At 35.4% G+C, this 18,856-nt stretch overlaps 5 protein-coding genes across 5 annotated transcripts; 2 read left to right on the top strand and 3 right to left on the bottom strand.

The window, feature by feature from the left end:
• LOC110011732 (dynein light chain LC6, flagellar outer arm-like) lies at positions 1 to 852 on the bottom strand. The gene is made up of 2 exons (XM_020692786.1): positions 493 to 852; positions 1 to 400 (listed from the first exon to the last, which is right to left on the bottom strand). Exons 1-2 carry the CDS (start codon positions 628 to 630, stop codon positions 254 to 256), a joined length of 285 nt encoding a protein of 94 aa, XP_020548445.1. The 5' UTR covers positions 631 to 852; the 3' UTR covers positions 1 to 253.
• On the top strand, positions 4,478 to 6,859 carry LOC105157642. Its single transcript, XM_011074063.2, has 3 exons — positions 4,478 to 5,413; positions 5,904 to 6,089; positions 6,287 to 6,859. Exons 1-3 carry the CDS (start codon positions 4,949 to 4,951, stop codon positions 6,566 to 6,568), a joined length of 933 nt encoding a protein of 310 aa, XP_011072365.1. The 5' UTR covers positions 4,478 to 4,948; the 3' UTR covers positions 6,569 to 6,859.
• On the top strand, positions 7,619 to 12,568 carry LOC105157641 (protein disulfide isomerase-like 1-6). Its single transcript, XM_011074062.2, has 12 exons — positions 7,619 to 8,383; positions 8,811 to 8,940; positions 9,740 to 9,905; positions 10,328 to 10,446; positions 10,603 to 10,683; positions 10,763 to 10,852; positions 10,938 to 11,009; positions 11,096 to 11,164; positions 11,310 to 11,390; positions 11,579 to 11,713; positions 12,007 to 12,060; positions 12,142 to 12,568. The coding sequence occupies exons 1-12, from the start codon at positions 7,851 to 7,853 to the stop codon at positions 12,235 to 12,237; spliced, it is 1,626 nt and encodes a 541-aa protein (XP_011072364.1). The 5' UTR covers positions 7,619 to 7,850; the 3' UTR covers positions 12,238 to 12,568.
• Positions 12,831 to 16,345, bottom strand: LOC105157640 (sulfite exporter TauE/SafE family protein 3-like). Its single transcript, XM_011074061.2, has 12 exons — positions 15,696 to 16,345; positions 15,438 to 15,597; positions 15,135 to 15,335; positions 14,997 to 15,061; positions 14,675 to 14,702; positions 14,494 to 14,591; positions 14,337 to 14,423; positions 14,198 to 14,248; positions 13,598 to 13,819; positions 13,377 to 13,470; positions 13,122 to 13,262; positions 12,831 to 13,026 (listed from the first exon to the last, which is right to left on the bottom strand). The coding sequence occupies exons 1-12, from the start codon at positions 15,894 to 15,896 to the stop codon at positions 12,953 to 12,955; spliced, it is 1,422 nt and encodes a 473-aa protein (XP_011072363.1). The 5' UTR covers positions 15,897 to 16,345; the 3' UTR covers positions 12,831 to 12,952.
• On the bottom strand, positions 17,809 to 18,700 carry LOC105157638. Its single transcript, XM_011074060.2, has one exon. It carries the CDS (start codon positions 18,503 to 18,505, stop codon positions 17,969 to 17,971), a length of 537 nt encoding a protein of 178 aa, XP_011072362.1. The 5' UTR covers positions 18,506 to 18,700; the 3' UTR covers positions 17,809 to 17,968.

Here is an 18,856-nt window from a genome sequence, read left to right as displayed (position 1 = left end):
GAACCTCAGTTGAACTTCATTCTTGACATCCCTCGGATGATTTACTCATAGACAAAGCTTAGCAGTACATTGTTCCTGTACAGCCTAAACTTACATAGGAAACATTAAAAGGAGTTCCTCTTACACCATTTTCTCTTCACTTTTTTTACAGTCCTAACATACGATCTCAAAGTGAAAAACCCAAGGAAACATCCCTTCTGAACTGCACCCTCTCTGTTCCCAATCTTCAAATCCTTCTCAACTAGCTATTTCATCAAGAATAAGCAGCACCTTTGAAGATGAGAAAGTTGAGTGTCTCCAGTGTGAAATATATGAAACTCCCTTTAGTGTGAGTGAAAAAGCACCCAAAGTTAGATCCAACCACACACTGCCATCCATTTCCATATCTTTTGTCAAATTCCTGCCAATAATAGTAAAAAGGGACTGCAAATCATAAGAAAAAAAACCTTGAAATTTCATAGAAACAGTGAAAGAGTTAGTGCTGTCTGTCACCTTCTTGATGTGGGCAGCAATGGATTTGCAGTCCAAAACATCATACAGATCCAGAGCTTGAGAAGCACACGCCATTGCTTGGATCTGCATCTTCAATGGCATATCAGTATCCTCTATCAAAGCTTTCCCTTCCAGCATCTTTTTCCTGTATCTAAAGCAGAAATCTTGACAGCATAGAAAGGAATTTCTCCTGTTCTTGTTGCTCTTTCACTAAGAAGACAACAATGATGATAGAATACCAGAATGTGCAAGAAAGAGATATAGATTCAGCTTAGTCACCATCTACATGAGGCCTTGTAAGCATATCTATAAGGGGTGTGCAATATAGGTGTCTTCCATGTGTAGAGGAGTCATTTGATGTGGGATTCTTGAGGTGGGCACAAAGTCCAATTCTTTAATGTCCTTTTTCTCCTCACTTTAAGGACTTTTCAACCTTATTCTATGTCGGGACACTCATTTCTACGTCACTCTAAGAGGATATCGATGCTAAGGATAAAGCTGGTGAGGCCTTAAATCACTCCTGCCTTCAATTTACATGAAATTGCTTGTACCAAGAAACCAGAATTTGGGAAAAACCAACTATGCCAAGCATCTTTACCAAAAGCAGAAAAGTCTCACTAATCGTTGAAAGAGAGGGAGAAAGAGAGTGGAGGCACTATTCTAATTCAAATTAGATTTGATTAAATTTGAATTATTCTATCGAAAATACAATAAACTTGTCATCTGGTTGATGTACAATTAAAAAAATAACTAATCATATTAATAAGTATATTATGTTTGCTTTATGATTGATTTGATTCGACAAATACTTAATTTCGATAAGAATTATGCGAGGAAGGAGTTGATTTTATAGTCCAAAAAGAAAGAGAAAAAGATGATGATGACAACGACAACAATTATGACATGGATATCATTATAGGGTTGAATTAAAATACCCATTGTGCACCTACTAATATAAAAGATATTAAATATAGTATAGAAAATCATAAGAATGTATAAACCTTATCAGCAAGAACAAATGTTTGGTGTATTTTGGATGAGCCCTCAATTTACTTTGTAACTTACTAAAAACGGAAATCATATACCAATTTTTTTTTAAAAAAAGTAAATTCAATTGATTTACACTCATCAATAATTGGAGAACAATCATTGAGATTCTTATCAGTTCTCACTCATCATTTATTGAATCCACGATGTAGAATTATTACTACCTCATACATTATATGTGTGTGTAAGAAAATTAGAGTTGAAGATGAATCAACCAACTTCTCCTTATGATAATCTTTTCTATTACTACGTGGTTCCAACCTACACTATAGTAAATAAGGTGGTCCGATGATCAAATCATTTGATATCTTTAAAGAGCATAAAAAATCAAGAAATATAGCTGTTAATATTATACTCTGTATATATTTTTATTGTAGAATGAATGAGAAGTGCATTCATAGTCAACTATGAAGACAATGAATGTGTCCCGTATATAACGATTACATGATCAACTTTTATTTAAAAAAATATTTTGCATATATATGAAACAGGATAGAAGATGCAATAGAAATTGAAGAATTATATTAAAAAATCCAATCTACCATTGGAATGGAACTAGCCACAGTATTTTTGGTCTTAACTTTTATTATTATTTTTATTTTAGTACAAAGTTGGAGGGTTGGGATGATCTGGGTTCAAATCCAGGACTCTCTTCTCTTCAAGGAGGGGAGGAGAGGAGAGTGATATCGATTCAATCAACTGGATGATGATATTCTTGATCCTAACTTAGCGTTCAATTTCGAACCAGATTCTTATTGGACTTCTCCATTCCATTGATTCACACAATTTAGCTAGGCCCAATATATTTGAGGCTTGTTAATTATTTGAGTATCATCCATTGAGGTTTATAAGGTGCAGTACCAGCTTAAATTGGACTAGCCTACCAGGTCCATCCTCAAGTATATCTTGGGCTTGGGAATGGCCCATAGTGAAGCCAGACCCATAGTATAAAATAGAACTTTTAACAGGTATATGTTATTTTCTAAACTTTGTCCCCAAAAAAGAACCCTAATGATATTAGAGCAATGAGTTCTGTTAATTGAATTAAGGGATAGTGGTACAGATTTTTTTTTTTTTTTAAAGTTTGGTGTAATTACATACAAATATTTAATAGTTTGAAAAATTACATCTAGTACTTTTGATGTTCGTTTTTATAAATTTTTTTGTTAGTTAAAATTCAACGAATTTGCTAATGTTAAAAAAAAAATTGAATAAAAATTTATATTTATAATGATTAATTTATTACACTTATTATAGGTTAAATAAATTTTTTTCTGATCAAACTACCTTTATAAAATTGATATTTTACTTCCTCATATGCATTAGCGTGTGAAGATGTACAAATATAGTTTCGTAATAACAAATTTGTTTGGTCTACAATAAGTTAGTTGAGATAAATATGAATTCTTATTTATTTATTTTTTTTACTAATCAACAAATTCAATAAAATTTTATTTATAGATAAATTTACTTATTAGATAAAAATAAATATTATCAAACTTAGATGTAATTTTTTAAATTATAAATAACTTTGTATAATTATATTGAAATTTAGATGAGAACAATGTAATTATCCCTTGAATTAATATAATCTAAAGTCATCTTATGGCAATTTGCTTGAAAATGTAATTGAATATAGCAAGAGTTAAAATGGCAACACCAAACCAACTTCAATCATTGGAATCCCACCCACCAAAACACTATTAGCATCCCAAAATGTTGCACTCCCTGCCCACTTACTTGTAATGATAAATAACTAATTTATATGTTTGAATCATTGAATTCTTATTGAGAATAGACAAAATACACTATTTTCATGCCACAATTTGAGAGAGACGTCACAATATTATACTAGAGATTTGTTAACTAATCTTTGATAGTGTTTAAATGTTGTCTTTTAAGACAATATTATGTATTTTTGTTGGCTCAACTGACAAGAATGGACCACTTTTTAGATAGATGATTGCCTGTTCATTTTACTGTACTAATGTGAAAATTATGTGGGTGGGTAATCTAAATACTCCTATAAGCGGTTTATAATTCTAAGAGCATGTCCTGATCTGTAATAGTGATCGAAACATATAAATTATCTAAATTTATTATGAGTTCAGACTTCAACAAAAGCATGATTGTTGAAATACATGTCTCATAACTTATATACAGGAAATTTTAATTCAAATTGAGTTTGATTGAACCTAAAATCAATTATATAGCAAGTGTATTACATTTATAATGTAATAAGTGTATAATTTTAAAAAAAATAACCAATTACAATACACTTACTCTATAATTAATTAACTAAAGTTTTTTCCAACCTACAAACATATAAAATTCATATTTTCAACCATCAAACTAAAATTACACCAAAAAGGGTAAAATCCCAAGTTTCCAAAAGATTGCATTTGAAACTACAATGTCTTGAATATTCACCACTCGACCGACAAGAAAATTCAAAAATCCAACTAAATCATTTGTGAATATGCATAATTGTGAGGTGGGTCAATTTTGATTGAATTTAAATTTAATTGGATCAAATTAATTATAAAATAAATATAATATATTTATTATATAATTAATTTTTTTTTAATTTATATATTAGTCACATAATAAATATATTATATTTATTATATATAATAAATTTAAATTCAACTAATTCGATTTGAATTAAAAGAATTCGTATATTGTATGATATAATTTCGACTAATGTCAAAATGAAAACATGTTGAGCAGCAAACAACTGAGAATTAAAGAAACTATGATTTGGTCACTTGTCAAAATTCCAACTTTTAATTACACTTAAGAATCAGAAAAGACATCCGCCACCCACCACTTGTGACAGCGACCGCTGGCTGCCGACACTCACTCCCAAACCAAAGCAAGAACCATGCACAGGCTTGGAGTAAGCCTCGGTTTTATTTAATAGGTGTCAATTTTGGCTGCCCTTTCTTCTACTTGCTATCATCACCACAGAACCAGTTCATCATCTGTCTCATGCACAGTTCTACACACACTGACAGTTCTGCTCAATTGTCCCCTTTTAGACCTTTTCTGTGAGGAGCCCAAGTTAGTTACTTGTTGATTCTTCAGTTTTATCACATGGGACTGTTCTTTTGTTGATTGCATTTCAATTTCAGCTGTTACACACACACACACAAACTGAAAAATAGCTGGAATTAAGCTTTTGGAGCTGTTGTTTTAAGAGCTGATGAAGTCAAGTTCTTGATTGTGTTGTGTGAATATTTGCATTTCCTGAGGATTTACTGTGAGAAAGTTCTTGTCTTTGCACTTTTTGTGTCTTTCTTGGCTTGATTTGGGACTCTGTGAACTGAAAAAAGTGCAGAAATTCAGTGAGAATTTATCGTCTTTATCGGAATTCTTGCTGTGAAAATCTTGAAGAACAGTAGTAGAAATGCTGCACACAAAATCAGAATCTGATATAACCAGTTTAGCCCCATCGTCGCCCTCAAGGTCTCCGAAGAGGCCTGTATATTATGTACAGAGCCCTTCAAGGGATTCTCATGATGGCGACAAGTCCTCTTCCATGCATGCAACTCCCAATTTCAACAGCCCAATGGAGTCCCCTTCGCACCCCTCGTTCGGCCGCCACTCCCGGAATTCCTCCGCCAGCCGATTCTCCGGCATATTCCGGTCATCCTCAGGGCGAAAGGGTGGCCGGAAGAGAAATGATAAAGGGTGGCCTGAGTGCAATGTGATTGTAGAAGAGGGGAATTATGATGAGTTTGATGATGATAAGGCGTTTACGCGGCGGTGCCAGGCTTTGATGGCGCTTTGTGGGTTTATCGTGCTGTTTACGGTGTTTTGCTTGATCATATGGGGTGCTGGCAGGCCTTACAAGGCAGAAGTTGCTGTTAAGGTAACCTCTGTTTCCTCTGATCTTGTTGTTTTTGTGATATTTAATTATTTGTTCTGTTTATTTGGAGGAAATTGTCTGAATGTGAAAGAGGTAGGAAGTTAAGGTTATTGTCTGCTGGTTGTTATGGTTTCTGCAGTGTTGAGCAGTCCTAATTCCACACAATACTCTGTTGGTGAATCTGGTTATCTTTGGGTTGCAATAATTATCAAGGCGTAATTGTGTGGATGCCCTTCTAGGTTGAGAATTGTGTGAAAATTGTGACAGAGCAGGGTTGTCTCAGCCGTAATTCAAACACAAAGGTTGTAGCATAATGCCTTAAATTGGAGGGTAAAGCTTCTGTTAATTGTTACCCTATAGAACAATTGAAAGCAAACCGGCATTCGTCCAGTCCTTTTAAACAAACAATGACGATGTTTTATTTAACAGATAGCTTGCCTCCTTTTAACTAATATAATTTCAGTGAAACTCAAGACTCCAATGTTGTCTGCAGAGCTTGACGGTCAACAACCTTTACTTAGGTTCGGGCGCAGACTTCACTGGTGTTCCAACGAAGATGTTGAACGTGAATGGATCTTTGAGGATTAGTGTGTACAATCCCGCTACATTCTATGGTATTCATGTTAGTGCGACGCCTGTCAATCTCATCTATTCGGATGTTGTTGTCGCAACGGGACAGGTAATCCACAAGGCCCTTCATTTTCTTGTTGCGTGTTCAAAGTTCTGCATCATTTATCAAGACCACATTAACGTGATAAATTGTTGCTTAAAACACCATGAACGTTGTAAACGCAATGATTCTGCTCTTCTATGTTTTGTCTCTGTCGGTTTCTGAAACTGCAGTGACATGTATTCTTTTCCTCATTTCTGCTGCAGCTGAAGAAATATTACCAACATCGTAAAAGTCGCAAGAATGTGTTAGTTCACATAGAAGGAACCAAAGTTCCCTTATATGGGGCTGGATCAAACCTAGTCGTTTCCAGCAACAATGCTGTTCAGGTTCCATTGACGTTGGAGTTTGAAATCCGATCCAGAGGAGATGTGGTGGGGAAACTGGTTAGAACAAAGCATCATAGAAGAGTTTCCTGCTCGTTGGTCATCGACTCGACCAGCAACAAGCCCATCAAATTTAAGAAGGATTCTTGCACTTACAGCTGAAATTAGTACTACATGGTGAGGTGAACATGTAGTTCTTGATTTCTCTGAACCATATTGTGAAACTACTTGTCCAAAGCTGCAGTTTCTGTAAGAATTATCTTCCCGAGAGATGGGAGTTTTTCCAGTTTGAGAGATGTGGTAATAAAGCGGTGAGTTTGTAAAGAATTTGTGAAGATCCTGTTGTAATTTATGTGAGATGCGTATCAGTGTTGGACAACTTTGAACAATAATTTTCTCTTTGGTACATCATTATACCTTTTCAATGTAATAATTTTGGTAATTTTGTCTTAAGCTTTCCCTAACTATGATAATCGCATGAATTGACATCCTCTCTTTTTAATAAAAATTTATTTCCAATTATTTGATTGAATTAGTTACATCTCTTCTTATAAAAAGAAGAAAAAAAGTTAAAATCTACAAGAGTTCCACAGTTCTCGAATATCAGCTCATTTTTTTTAATTAAAATCAAATCTTGTAAATTTTTTAAAATTGTACTTCAATTATAAATTAAGTGCATTGAATTTGTCATATAATTACTTTAAATTCAACTAAATTTGATCTAAGTTGAAATCTTTTGGAAGGAGGTAAAATCATACTTAAATCGATTTTAGTCAAATCAAATCATTCAGCAAGTAAAATATATTTGTCATGTGATTTATTTTTTCTTAATTATAAATTAATTATAGATTAAATATATTAAATTTATCATATAATTAATTCAAATTCGACTAACTATATCCTGTAATTAGAATTTTTCAAGGAAGGACTCAATATATTTTTTTTCCCTTGATATGAATTTAGAAGATAATTAAAATTGGTTGTGTTCAAGATTTTGACAATTTGCAGGTCAAAAAAATTAGAGCGTAAGAAGGTCAAAAATCAACTGCAAACTATTATTTCTTTTGTAATAGAAAGACTGTAATATTATTTCTTCAGATTGGTAATCCGGAAAGCTTTTTATTACATCAAGACTCAGATGTCCGAAACTAAATACTAAAGCAAAACATAATTACAGACAAATAACGATTAATGGGTAATTAAAAAAGAGAAGGATCAATATTTTCACGCAATGTTAGACTAACTTGGCAGCTCCGTGATTAGCGGCAGTACCAGTGTTAAAATCTTGTGTTTTCATTCTTAAACCCTTTGTACTTTTGCACGTTGCAGCATTTATTTCACTCCGCAGCGATTCACATTCATCAATCAAACTACAGATCTCACATAAAGTTCCAATCGTTACTCCGAAATCTTCAAGAATCTGAATTCTTTGCCTGCAGTCACTATGTATGGATCCAAATTCACTTCAAGATCCCTGCTTTTTCCCTTAATTCTCTTCCTGTTGCTCTCTTCCTTCAATTTTGCATCAGTATTATCAGATAATGAAGATGCTGATGATTTGGAAGACATTAACGAACTAATAGCGATAGATGATTTGCAAGACAGCGGAGAAAATTCACAGCCCACAACCCACTATGAAAGCAAAGATTTTGGAAAGAAATCTGAAGCAGAGGTTTTGAGCAAGGCCCAGAGAATAGTTCTTGAACTCAACAATGATAATACAAAGAGGGTAATTGAGGGGAATGAGTATGTTTTGGTTTTGGGTTATGCCCCATGGTGTGGCAGAAGTGCTGAGCTGATGCCAAGATTTGCTGAGGCTGCAAATGTGTTGAAAGGCTTGGGGAGTGGGATTGTGATGGCTAAGCTTGATGCTGAGAGGTATCCAAAGGCTGCTTCAAGTCTTGGGATTAAAGGGTACCCCACTCTTTTGTTGTTTGTCAATGGCAGTTCTCAGCCTTACACTGGTGGATTTTCATCGTAAGCATTTCTTTCTTACTTCATTTATGATTTTTGTTTGGTTTCTAGAGCTTAAGATTTACTGAATGTGGACGGAAAGATAATGAATTTGAGAATTGTTTAGAAATTTAACAAACTTTGAAACAATTTACATTACTTGTTTGAATGAGATGCATGATCTTTTGTAATTTTCCCTTGAAATATGAGAAATCATGACCACGCCAAAGATTCTTCATTGAAAAGAACATTCTTTTTGGATTGATTGCGTACTACATATAAGAGCGTGTATGCGGAATTATTGATCGTGGGTTCTGCAGTCAATTGTTACCTATGGAGGATTGATGACTTGTGCGTGCCGTGCTGGTACAGTTTGTCATCAATGTAGTAATGCATTGTTTATGAATGTGGCCTGATTCGGAGCTCTCTCGTGGTCATATTTTATGAAAAGGGAAGAAATGGTGATATGGGCAAGGAAGAAAACAGGGTCACCTGTTATTAGGATAAACTCGGTAGCTGAGGCAGAGGAATTCCTGAAGCAGCACGCTATGTATGCAATCGGGCTGTTTGATAACTTTGAGGTATGTGCGGAAATGTTAATTTTCTGGCTGAAGATGTCAGTGTAAAATTGTGTGCCTGTGTCCTGGATACCATTGCACTGACGCTGAGTTTACTCTTTTGCTGTTTTTCCCTTCTTTTTGCTTCTGAAGTATGGCAGGTCTTTGAGAGATGAAGATAAAAGACATTTCATCATAGTCAAACATGTACTAATACATCTCTAGAGACCTTAAAACAAGGAATTAGATGGAATTTCAACATGTGGAAATTCAGTGATTCTAAATTCATAGAGATGATTTTCAGTTATGAAATTTCTGAGGTTTTCCTGTCTTCAAATTTGTACTATGTTGACATATTTCTCATAATAAAGTTCGGCAAAGGAAACAGTTCTTTCGATCATTTTTCACGGGCTTACATCTTTAAGATTTCAGAATAGTATAGGTTTTGTGATGAAGTAATATGACAAGAAACCATCTGGGGCTTGCTCCAAATTTGCATGTTTCTCTAGTTTATGATGGAAGCTTACTGATATAGCTGCGGTTCTCATGCAGAATCCTACAACCCTGATTTACTTACATTCATCAACATTGGTAATTGATATCTGTAGGCCAAAATCTGTATTTGACATTTTGAAGAAGAGAGACAATCTTTCCATGTCATACTGTTTAATATCCCTCATTTCTTAGCATTTTTGTTTATCTTTTATGACATTCCGTTTGATTTCTTGACGGTTCTTACTGTTTGCACAAGTATTAGATAAATGTGATGTGTTGATCTAACTTTACTGCAGACAAATTAAATCATAAGTAAAATCTTTGTCAGGGACCTGATTATGGAGAATTCATAAAAGCTGCTGCAGCTGACAATGAAATTCAATTTGTGGAAACTAGCAGCAGCGAGGTAGCCAAAGTCTTATACCCTGTTGTCAAGCCGACAAGACCTTTTTTTGGTCTTGTCAAAAGCGAACCAGAGCATCACACTTCATTAGGTAAGTTCATAATATTTTAGTCCAGTCTATCTAGTCTAGGGACGATAATCATCTTCTGTAGCTTGTTCTACAATACAACCAAATCTGCACTTCTATTGTGTAGTTCCAGAAAAAAAAAGCAACACTGCAGAAACAAAATTTCTATGTAACTATGAGTAAATGTCCTAATCATTGTGATCAGAATCTTTAGTGATTCTCAGACTAGTTAATACTTCTTTACTTTCACACCAAAGAAACTATTTTTAACAGAATGAAGACCATGAAAACAGTTTTTGTTTTCATTTATGTTATAAGGTAAAAAGATCATGATGGAGCAATGGTGGTTATTTATCTATCCAGATCACAAACTTGATCAGTGCTCATCAATTTCTCATTATTCAGCCATATGTATTTTGTCTTAAGAATCAACTTGTGGCTTGCAGATGAAAACTTGACTTCAGACAGAATCTTGGAATTTTTGGAGAATAACAAGTTCCCATTAGTTACTGTAATGACTGAGCTCAACTCTCCTAAAGTATATGCCAGCCAAAAGAAACTGCAGGTTCCTATTTGCATAAGTTAAAAGTTATTAATTCTGCCTTTATCCTATTTTTATTTTTCTTTCTGTTTATTTGCTCATATCTCTTAAATAGAGTAAATGTGATTATCTAGGTTGTAATAAAGGATACATTTTTAGTCTCCCTTTGATGTCAACTAGGTGTATGTCTATGCTGAGGCTAACGACTTGAAGAAGCTTCTTGAGCCTTTACAAGAAATTGCCAAGAAGTTCAAGTCAGAGGTTGATCAAACTGCATACTGCTACTCTGAATTTCTCATTCTGCCATTATATGTCTCTTAACATCTTCCTGTGATTACAGATATTGTTTGTAGCTGTGGATATTGAAGAGGACAACCTCGCAAAGCCCTTCCTGACTTTATTTGGCCTAGAAGAGTCGGAGGAAACTAGCGTAAGACTTGTAATAAGTCATGCATCTTGAGTACCGTTTCTCATTTGAACTTCTAGCTTTGTTTACCATTTGTGTTTGTCTATAGGTTATTGCTTTTGACTACAATAGCAATTCCAAGTATCTGTTGGAGTCGAATCCCACATCAAGAAACATTGAGGTAAGAATTTGGATATATTTGGTCTTAATTTTGAACTACATGTTTCTCTGGTCCAGTCATTGTATATTTGTATATTCACATTGCAGGATTTCTGTATGGGGCTTCTGCAAGGGACACTGTCTCCATACTACAAATCACAACCGATTCCTGAGAATGTGAGTTTCTCGTGTAAATGACTTGATCGGAACTTTTGCATTCTTTCTACACTTGCAGTTAATTCCAAAGCAATTTACGATGATGTTTATTCCAGTTTAAAGAGGTGATAATCTTAGAGACACTGTTCGAATTCTGTAATTGCAGAAAAACGCCAGTGTTCTGACAGTTGTGGGAAAGACATTTGACGATGTGGTCCTTAGAATTCCTGCAAACATTGTTTTAGAGGTTTGTTCAACTTTACGCTCTCAAAACTTTATCTGTCATGTTCTGAGCTTCTTGAGCTGGAGCAGCATTTAATCCAAGAAAAGTGAGAAAGATTTTTCTACTTGAGCTGTGTGATTTTACGTTACAAAACGATGTCAGAAATTTCATAGTTGTTAGCCAGATGAAATCTTGGCATTGCTATTCTTTAGGTCCATACACCATGGTGCATAACATGTGAAACAACGAGCAAGCAGGTCGAGAAACTGGCCAAGCATTTCAAGGGGCTCGATAACCTTGTTTTTGCAAGGATAGATGCTTCTACAAACGAACATCCAAAATTGCAGGTAACAGTCTAGTTATCTGTAACTCTCAATTTACACCACATCATCCTCTTTATATTAATTCTTTTCATAACATAACGAATAATTCAGGATCGAAAATTTCATTTATTTACATATTGGAAGCTTCTTTTCTTCATAAACCGCTATAAAGATTTCATAATTGGCCATTCATTGGCTTCTTTTACTGCCATCTATTTCCCTGTTATCACACCATTATTACTTTCGGGCTCAAATACGGATGTTTGCACAATGTCATCGTCTAAACAGTCTGCTGAGATGTTCAGGTGTCATTGCAGGTCGAGGACTACCCGATGTTACTCTTTTACCCTGCAAACGACAAGTCAAATCCGGTAATCACTTGATGCAATTGTGATTGAGTTATCACAATTTCTCCTCTTTTAGCCCTGTTTTTCTTATACGTCCATCTGCAGATCAAGCTCCCTACAAAATCCGGCTTGAAGGACATTGCAGCACTAATCAACAAAAATTTGAAAAGTCAAGACACCTTGGCCAAAGATGAGCTGTAGTCGTTTCTTAACATACCGTTGAAGTTCATTTTGCTGCAAGAATTATAAGAGGAAAAGTACCATGATCACAGGAAAGTTTACCAGAAACGTAGATACAACTCATGTAGACGTCACTTTCATGAACTTATACTGCAAGGAGATAACCTAAACGCCCGTAAAATTTAATGTATGTGGTGTGTATGGGTAGAGAAAATTGTTTTCTTTTTACTATCTTGTAACAGCAGATCCTATACATGGACGATTGTGATTGTGTAAAGTTGATAAATTTTGGAAGAAACGTTATATCGACTATATTTATTGTTATTGAGTATGATGTTCTTTCAGTTGGCAACATTTGGAGACAGTCATCTTTTGGCGCAAAATATTTGATGTTTGGTATAATTATAAATATTCCTCGTTAGATCAAAGATTATATTCACAAATTCACGAGGATGTAATGAGCGTTGGTTCGAACAGTTACAAATGCAGAATGTGTATAATCACCTCTTTGATATGAAATTTTTCATGATCAAAATGGGATCCAGATTCATCTAAATTCGGATTTCTTTTTCCTAAAATATCCAAATTTGAAGCAAAAAATAGCATGCAATAGCTGAGGATGAACCATCAAGACCAATTTCACATCAAGAGCTTTCACAAAACTTAATAGTCTTACAACATCGGATAGGATATGGTTTCCCCGAAAACAGAAGTCTATACACAAAATGCTCCTAAGCTAGGCTTCATATTCACATATGTTATAAAACCATATGTTTTCTTCTCCGATGATGTTTGATATGCCAACCCAACCTGTCAAAAGGAGATCATAATTTCTTATCCTCAATTCTTGGATTTTGCCAAGAAGCACAAGAAGACAAGCAAACTGTTGGACAAAATTTACTTACCTAGTGAGATCGCGCTCACGAATATCGTGAAAGCCAATATAAAGATGATAAATGACGCCCTCCTCAGTATGCTAACCATCTTTCGCACCACATGCTGCCCTACTAAGGCAGCAACAGTAGCTACTAGAACGAAATAAAGGGCTGCAACAAAGATTTTAGCAAACGCCAAGAAACAAAAGGGACAATTAAACAGACGTTCTTTGAAATTTTGATGTAATAATTCTGTCCATGGAAAGAAAAAGTTGGACGACGTACCATAAGATGGGGGGAAACGCCTCAAAAGGTAATATTGTATTACAGACATGGACGAGGAAAATGTCATGATTAATGTTGCTGTAGCACTTGAGACCTGCATTAAAAGTACTCAAAACCAAGTGTTTTGGTCTGACAATTTTACATAATTTACTTGATCACGGGAAATATTGCTGTGTCGACATTACAACGTAAGTTGATCAAACAGAAAGAAGAAATTGTACCTGGGGTGGAATTCCCAGCTCTAGTAACAATGGACCTATAATGAATCCTCCTCCGAGGCCTAGCAGCCCGCCTACTATACCAGCCAAAATTCCGCAGCAACAGCAAAGAATCAACTGATGCACTCTCCAGTTAATCCCTGCTCCTCCTTTGGATTCTACCACCCTCCAACCCTTGTACAGGCAGACTGCCTGGTACCCGGAGGCTCCAACGGCAACGGGTATCTACGAACAAGGAGAAAATAGAACCGTCACCAAATAGATTACGAACAAATAAGTGTAACTTTGGAAAAAATAAACTGAAACCCATGCAGTCATATATAATGTATTACATTACATATTCATGCTGACCGTCCTGTTTTCAGGAAGAATTTGTAATACAAAATATGACAAACAGGATTGTAGTGTAATTTCTTAAACTCGATGTGCCTATTAGTAGTATATTTAATCGTCGCAGAGTGTCAAGTGATATGGAACATTTGGATCAAAGGGAATGGTAGATTGAACAATTATAATTATGTTGAGAGAAGATAATTTTTTTAATAGATTTCTTCAACATGTATAGACTAGAAACATGTAATAACTTGGATTTGCCGCAGTTACCTGCAATAAGGTTACAGTCCAATATGCTGCAGAACAAGTGGCTGTATAGTCCTGGAAAAGACGGCAAATGTCCTAACCAGAAAAAGAATCGAGAAATCTGAAAAACAAAAAGTTTTAACAGAGTATTTTGAAGATAAACCTTGCCGACGTGTAGTAAGAGGATGATGAGCCAGACAACAACTAGGATGCTGAGCTTCTTCCAGTAGACATTGTCAATGAATGAGACCTGCGAGTCTTGTTCATTCAACATCAGAAACTACCTATTTCTTAGAATGTTGAAGTTGTCATATCATTACCTCAGGTGCTTTATTTTCATTGAGACGCATTCTTGTTTCACTAATTGGGCCATCGGGCAGAAGTTTGTAAGGGAATTCTTCGCTTCCATTATCCGATGCTTAAATCAATGAAACCAATAACCTTTGAACAAGGATTTTTAGAAATTTCTGCAAACATGGATATTATGACAAACCTACTTACAATCAGATAACGATCGTCTAGCAGCCTCCTGATTCAGAAGGAAGAGAGCAAGAAGATCAGGTCAAAGACTTTTAATGTTGCAGGACCGTGCAAAATGACATTGAAACAAATAAAATTTCAACGAAGAGTATGAAAAAACCTCTCAATTATGAAAAGAATTATATTTTACTGTACAAAAACCCCTCTTCTCATGTTGTACTCTGGAGGAATATCTAGCAGTATAAAGCACGAAAACAAGGGAGGTAATGTAATTTTTTAAAACTCGAACGCATTTTAGCAATAATCATAAGTGTTGGCTTAATTATGTCAAATTTCAGACAACCTTCATAATTATGGTTTCTTTCTTCCATGTTTCAACACCCTTGAAGAACGCTTTCATCGATGTACCTGCAACAACACAAATCTATAAGTATTTACCTTCTGAAGCAAAAACTGCAAAACTTAGGCAAACATTGGTGACCTATGAAAAGAATGATCAGCAAGACAGTAACCATCCACTCTGCAAAAATCACATTGAAAATAACTCCAATGCTGATCCCAAGCACTAGCATTGGTTGGAAAAGAAGGGCTAGATCATAATCAATGATCGGAAGGTCAAGTGAAGGGTGCCGGAGCTTGAGGTTATAATAAACAGTAGCAACTGCTGCACCAGTTATCATACCTGAACATAAACACAAAAGGTTCAAACTTGGGAATTCCGTCCAAAAGGACTTAAACAGAAATGTATCAACATTTTGAGTCGAAACAGAGCATGAAATCTAACATTTGGACACTGCAGTTGATGTTTTCGGGTCGAACCCGATAATTAAAGTGAGCATCGGGACAAAAATGCCGCCTCCACCAACACCTCCTACGCTACCAAGAGCAGCTCCAAAGAATCCAATTACTGTACCAAGACCAATTCTCCACCCGAACTCCATATCCTGCAAATTTTCAGGGATAAAACTTCATTACAGTAACAAAATTTGCTATTACCAACAACTGAACTGTAACAAGGTTTATAAGTAATGAACCAACTCACAGGCCAGACATGTCGAAAAACTCTGTCCCTACTCTGCTGCAAGAAACTGATGATTCTCGTAGTAAAGTACCCTGATTCCAAATTTTCACTAACCCCATCTCTTCTTGAAATGTCCTGCTCCAAACCCTCCTGAGCTGCAACAACAGCACAAGCTAAAACAAGCAAACCAGACAAAACCAAAACCTTCCCAATCTCAGCCATGAATTTGTGCAAAAACCCCAATTCCTAGAAACCAAACAACCTAAGATCAAGAACCAATAATACTATAAATCAGCAGAAAAACTCTCCGTTGACCCAAGCTGAGCGATTCCCAGAAGCCCAAAAAGCTCAATGCAAATGGAACCCTCTCCTATCCTTAACTCTTCGATGTAATCTATGATCCATACACCATGAAAAAGCAAGAATCTGTGCTCGAGTCCGTGTGTGGGTGTTTGTCTTGGAGCAGTAGGTGGGGCACATTTACGGGCAGTAAATGAAGAGCAAATACAACAAGAAAGGCTAGTCCAAGAATTGATATCAAACAGATAACAATGATAAAAAGAAAGAATATCATAGCAATTTAGGGGAGTATTTGATGTAATAAAAACAGTATGAACAAAAGGTATTATGAGGTAGAGTGGCCAACCACTTTCGCTAAACTCCACAACTTTGCATGTAGTAATTAGGCCCACCTTATTAGTAGATAAAGTATTCAAAATTACACCAAAATCAGATTGAATTTTCCGTACAAATTCTACTACATCTTTTATTTTATTATACACACCATATATACTAAATAAAATAAAAAATATAACGGAATTTATAATAGAAAATACAATCGCATGCAAAAGAAGGCCAAAGTTTGGATTTGTTTGCTTTGAGGAGGAATTGGTTGTTCCTCCATTTTGGTTGAGTAATTGGTAAAATAACATAAGTATTTGAGTATTTGTTTTTCGATGTTTAATATTTCTCAAAAATGTCCGAAACTTTCTGAAAAAGCAAAGCAAATGTGTTTCATCTTTTTTATTTTGTATTGTTGTTGGGGCAAAGTAATTGTATTAAAATGTAGAAAGAAACAAAGGAGTACATCAAATCTTCAGGCACTTGGAAAGTATTCCCAAATAGTTATTTTAACCAAAATCGAGTATTTCTTTTAGATTTCATATTTTTCAAGTTTTTTCTATATATGCTAAAAGAATCATAAAGGTTGAGGTACAAGTTACACTATTATCCTATTAGGAGTGTGCCTTATTTTATAAAAATTAAAGAGTGTCAGTGATATGTACACCCATTTTCAAGAATTCTAAGCCAAGAAGATAACCAAAACTTCTACTCAAAGATGGTGAATTTTCCTCTTATCGAAGTTTGACACTCTTCTAGATGTTAAGTTTTCAAAAAAATTACATTTTGATCATATTTGATTCAACAAAACTAATCAATAATCATATAATTAGGATAATACATTTGATATAGAATTCATTAATTAATCATCTCTCTTAATTATAATTAATTTATATCTAATCAACTCCCATCCAACTACTTATTGTCTGATTAAATTTAGATTTAAACAAACTCAATCATAGTCGATAGTTTTCCCAAGTTGAGCAAGCTACGGGCCAACTCTAAATATAAGTCACGGGCCCACATGAACTGTGGGAAAAACCTTCATAATCAATTTAAGCCATGATTGCTCTAAAGTTTTGAACCAGTTGCCCTCTTGCAATAAAATTACTAAAGATACCCATCAACATGCAATCTAAATGTGCAAATTCAAGAAAAAGAAGTGTCCCAATCAACATCCAATTTTAAATCTGAAATTCAAGAAAATAAGCTAACTCTTCGTGTCATCACTCGTTGTCATCTATTGCAAACATCCAAAAGATTGGATTACCCATTTGACAGTATATACGAGTAATTCATAGTCATAAAAAATTATGCACCACAATCATAATCTAGTAGGGTATATTTTAGTACAAGTTGTACAAAAAATTCGAACCAATTACATTAGACACGTTTTTGTGAAGCTTACGTTCAGAATCAGACCACCAAAATCTTTTTTATTCAAATCTGATATGATCACAGAATATATCATATAATGGGTATTCTTGCCAATAACAAAATGCACGAATTTAAATTTACTTAAAAAGATAAATCACATAAGCAAGAGTACAAGAAAAATCTAGCTATTTGTTTTTTGCTAATACAGGTACAAGATTTCCCTAGTACAATAATCATGAATACACACGATTTTTGAGATATAATTAGACTTATCTATTACGTTAATTGCATTATCTTCAAGCATAGGCTTCCGCTAATCTTGTTTTATCTTTGTCCCCCTCGTCTTCATCGTCTGCCACGTCATCCTTCTCACTCTCGATTTTTTTTCCCAAACTACCCTTACTCTTTTCGCCAATTTCCAGCCCCTGCAATCCATCGACGCAAGCGTCTCCACTACACTCCGGCAAGCCGGTTCCGACCAACGCATCCGATTTGCACTCCGCATCGCCACCGATGACGGACACCTCGTCGCCTGGGACCTCCGTTAATCCGCTGCCTTTCTCGGTGGCGCAGCCCCCGGTCGGAGCAGTGACGCCTTCGGTTATTCCTACGAGAACATCGGAGGAATCTTCCCATGGATCGTCCACGCAGCGGCCTCCGGATTGATCTTCGTCGTCGGATGCAGAGACGAGTGATCTAACGGCGGATGCGGCTTTCAGAAACGCCTCTTTAATGGACTCCGGCGGCAGGGCGCAGTCTTCAAGGCCGGCATCCTCGAGCCGCGGCGGCTTGATTTTGTCGAGCAACGATTCTGCTGATCTCGCCCCTTCCATTGTGTTATGATTACCTTTCAGAACCCTAGAACTGATAATGATGTAGCGGAGTGTGTGAGAGAGGGAGAGAGAGAGAACTGAAACTATTTAATTCCGTTTTTCACCCTACATCACATTATAAAGAAACGAAGAGTTGGAACAATATGGAAAGGGCGTATATGTAATGAACCTTTTCGAGAAGTCGGTTGGAGAAAGAAGCCGATTCCTTCCAACGGCTAGCTTAAAGGAATTTATAAATAGCTATTTTAGCCCACAATTAGAAGCAAATTGCACTTCTTTCCCATTATATCTTTTATTATTTAAAAAATTATAAATACCTTCCTAAAACTATAAATATTCTATAGATACTTC

The sequence above is a fragment of the Sesamum indicum genome, linkage group LG3 (assembly GCF_000512975.1).
Source record: "Sesamum indicum cultivar Zhongzhi No. 13 linkage group LG3, S_indicum_v1.0, whole genome shotgun sequence".
Lineage (NCBI taxonomy): Eukaryota > Viridiplantae > Streptophyta > Magnoliopsida > Lamiales > Pedaliaceae > Sesamum > Sesamum indicum.
Note: the sequence above shows the minus strand (reverse complement) of the source record. Positions and strands in the feature narration are given on the sequence as shown.

Coding starts and splice junctions, on each gene's coding strand:
- LOC110011732 (XM_020692786.1), bottom strand. CDS start 630: ATGCTGGAAGGGAAAGCTTTGATAGAGGATACTGATATGCCATTGAAG. Junction 401..492: donor TTGCTGCCCACATCAAGAAG/GTGACAGACAGC, acceptor TATTATTGGCAG/GAATTTGACAAAAGATATGG.
- LOC105157640 (XM_011074061.2), bottom strand. CDS start 15,896: ATGGCTGAGATTGGGAAGGTTTTGGTTTTGTCTGGTTTGCTTGTTTTA. Junction 13,820..14,197: donor GGACTGTAACCTTATTGCAG/GTAACTGCGGCA, acceptor CCTTGTTCGTAG/ATACCCGTTGCCGTTGGAGC. Junction 13,027..13,121: donor CGTGAGCGCGATCTCACTAG/GTAAGTAAATTT, acceptor TCCTTTTGACAG/GTTGGGTTGGCATATCAAAC.
- LOC105157642 (XM_011074063.2), top strand. CDS start 4,949: ATGCTGCACACAAAATCAGAATCTGATATAACCAGTTTAGCCCCATCG. Junction 5,414..5,903: donor AGGCAGAAGTTGCTGTTAAG/GTAACCTCTGTT, acceptor TGTTGTCTGCAG/AGCTTGACGGTCAACAACCT. Junction 6,090..6,286: donor TTGTTGTCGCAACGGGACAG/GTAATCCACAAG, acceptor TTTCTGCTGCAG/CTGAAGAAATATTACCAACA.
- LOC105157638 (XM_011074060.2), bottom strand. CDS start 18,505: ATGGAAGGGGCGAGATCAGCAGAATCGTTGCTCGACAAAATCAAGCCG.
- LOC105157641 (XM_011074062.2), top strand. CDS start 7,851: ATGTATGGATCCAAATTCACTTCAAGATCCCTGCTTTTTCCCTTAATT. Junction 8,384..8,810: donor TACACTGGTGGATTTTCATC/GTAAGCATTTCT, acceptor TTTTATGAAAAG/GGAAGAAATGGTGATATGGG. Junction 8,941..9,739: donor GGCTGTTTGATAACTTTGAG/GTATGTGCGGAA, acceptor AATCTTTGTCAG/GGACCTGATTATGGAGAATT.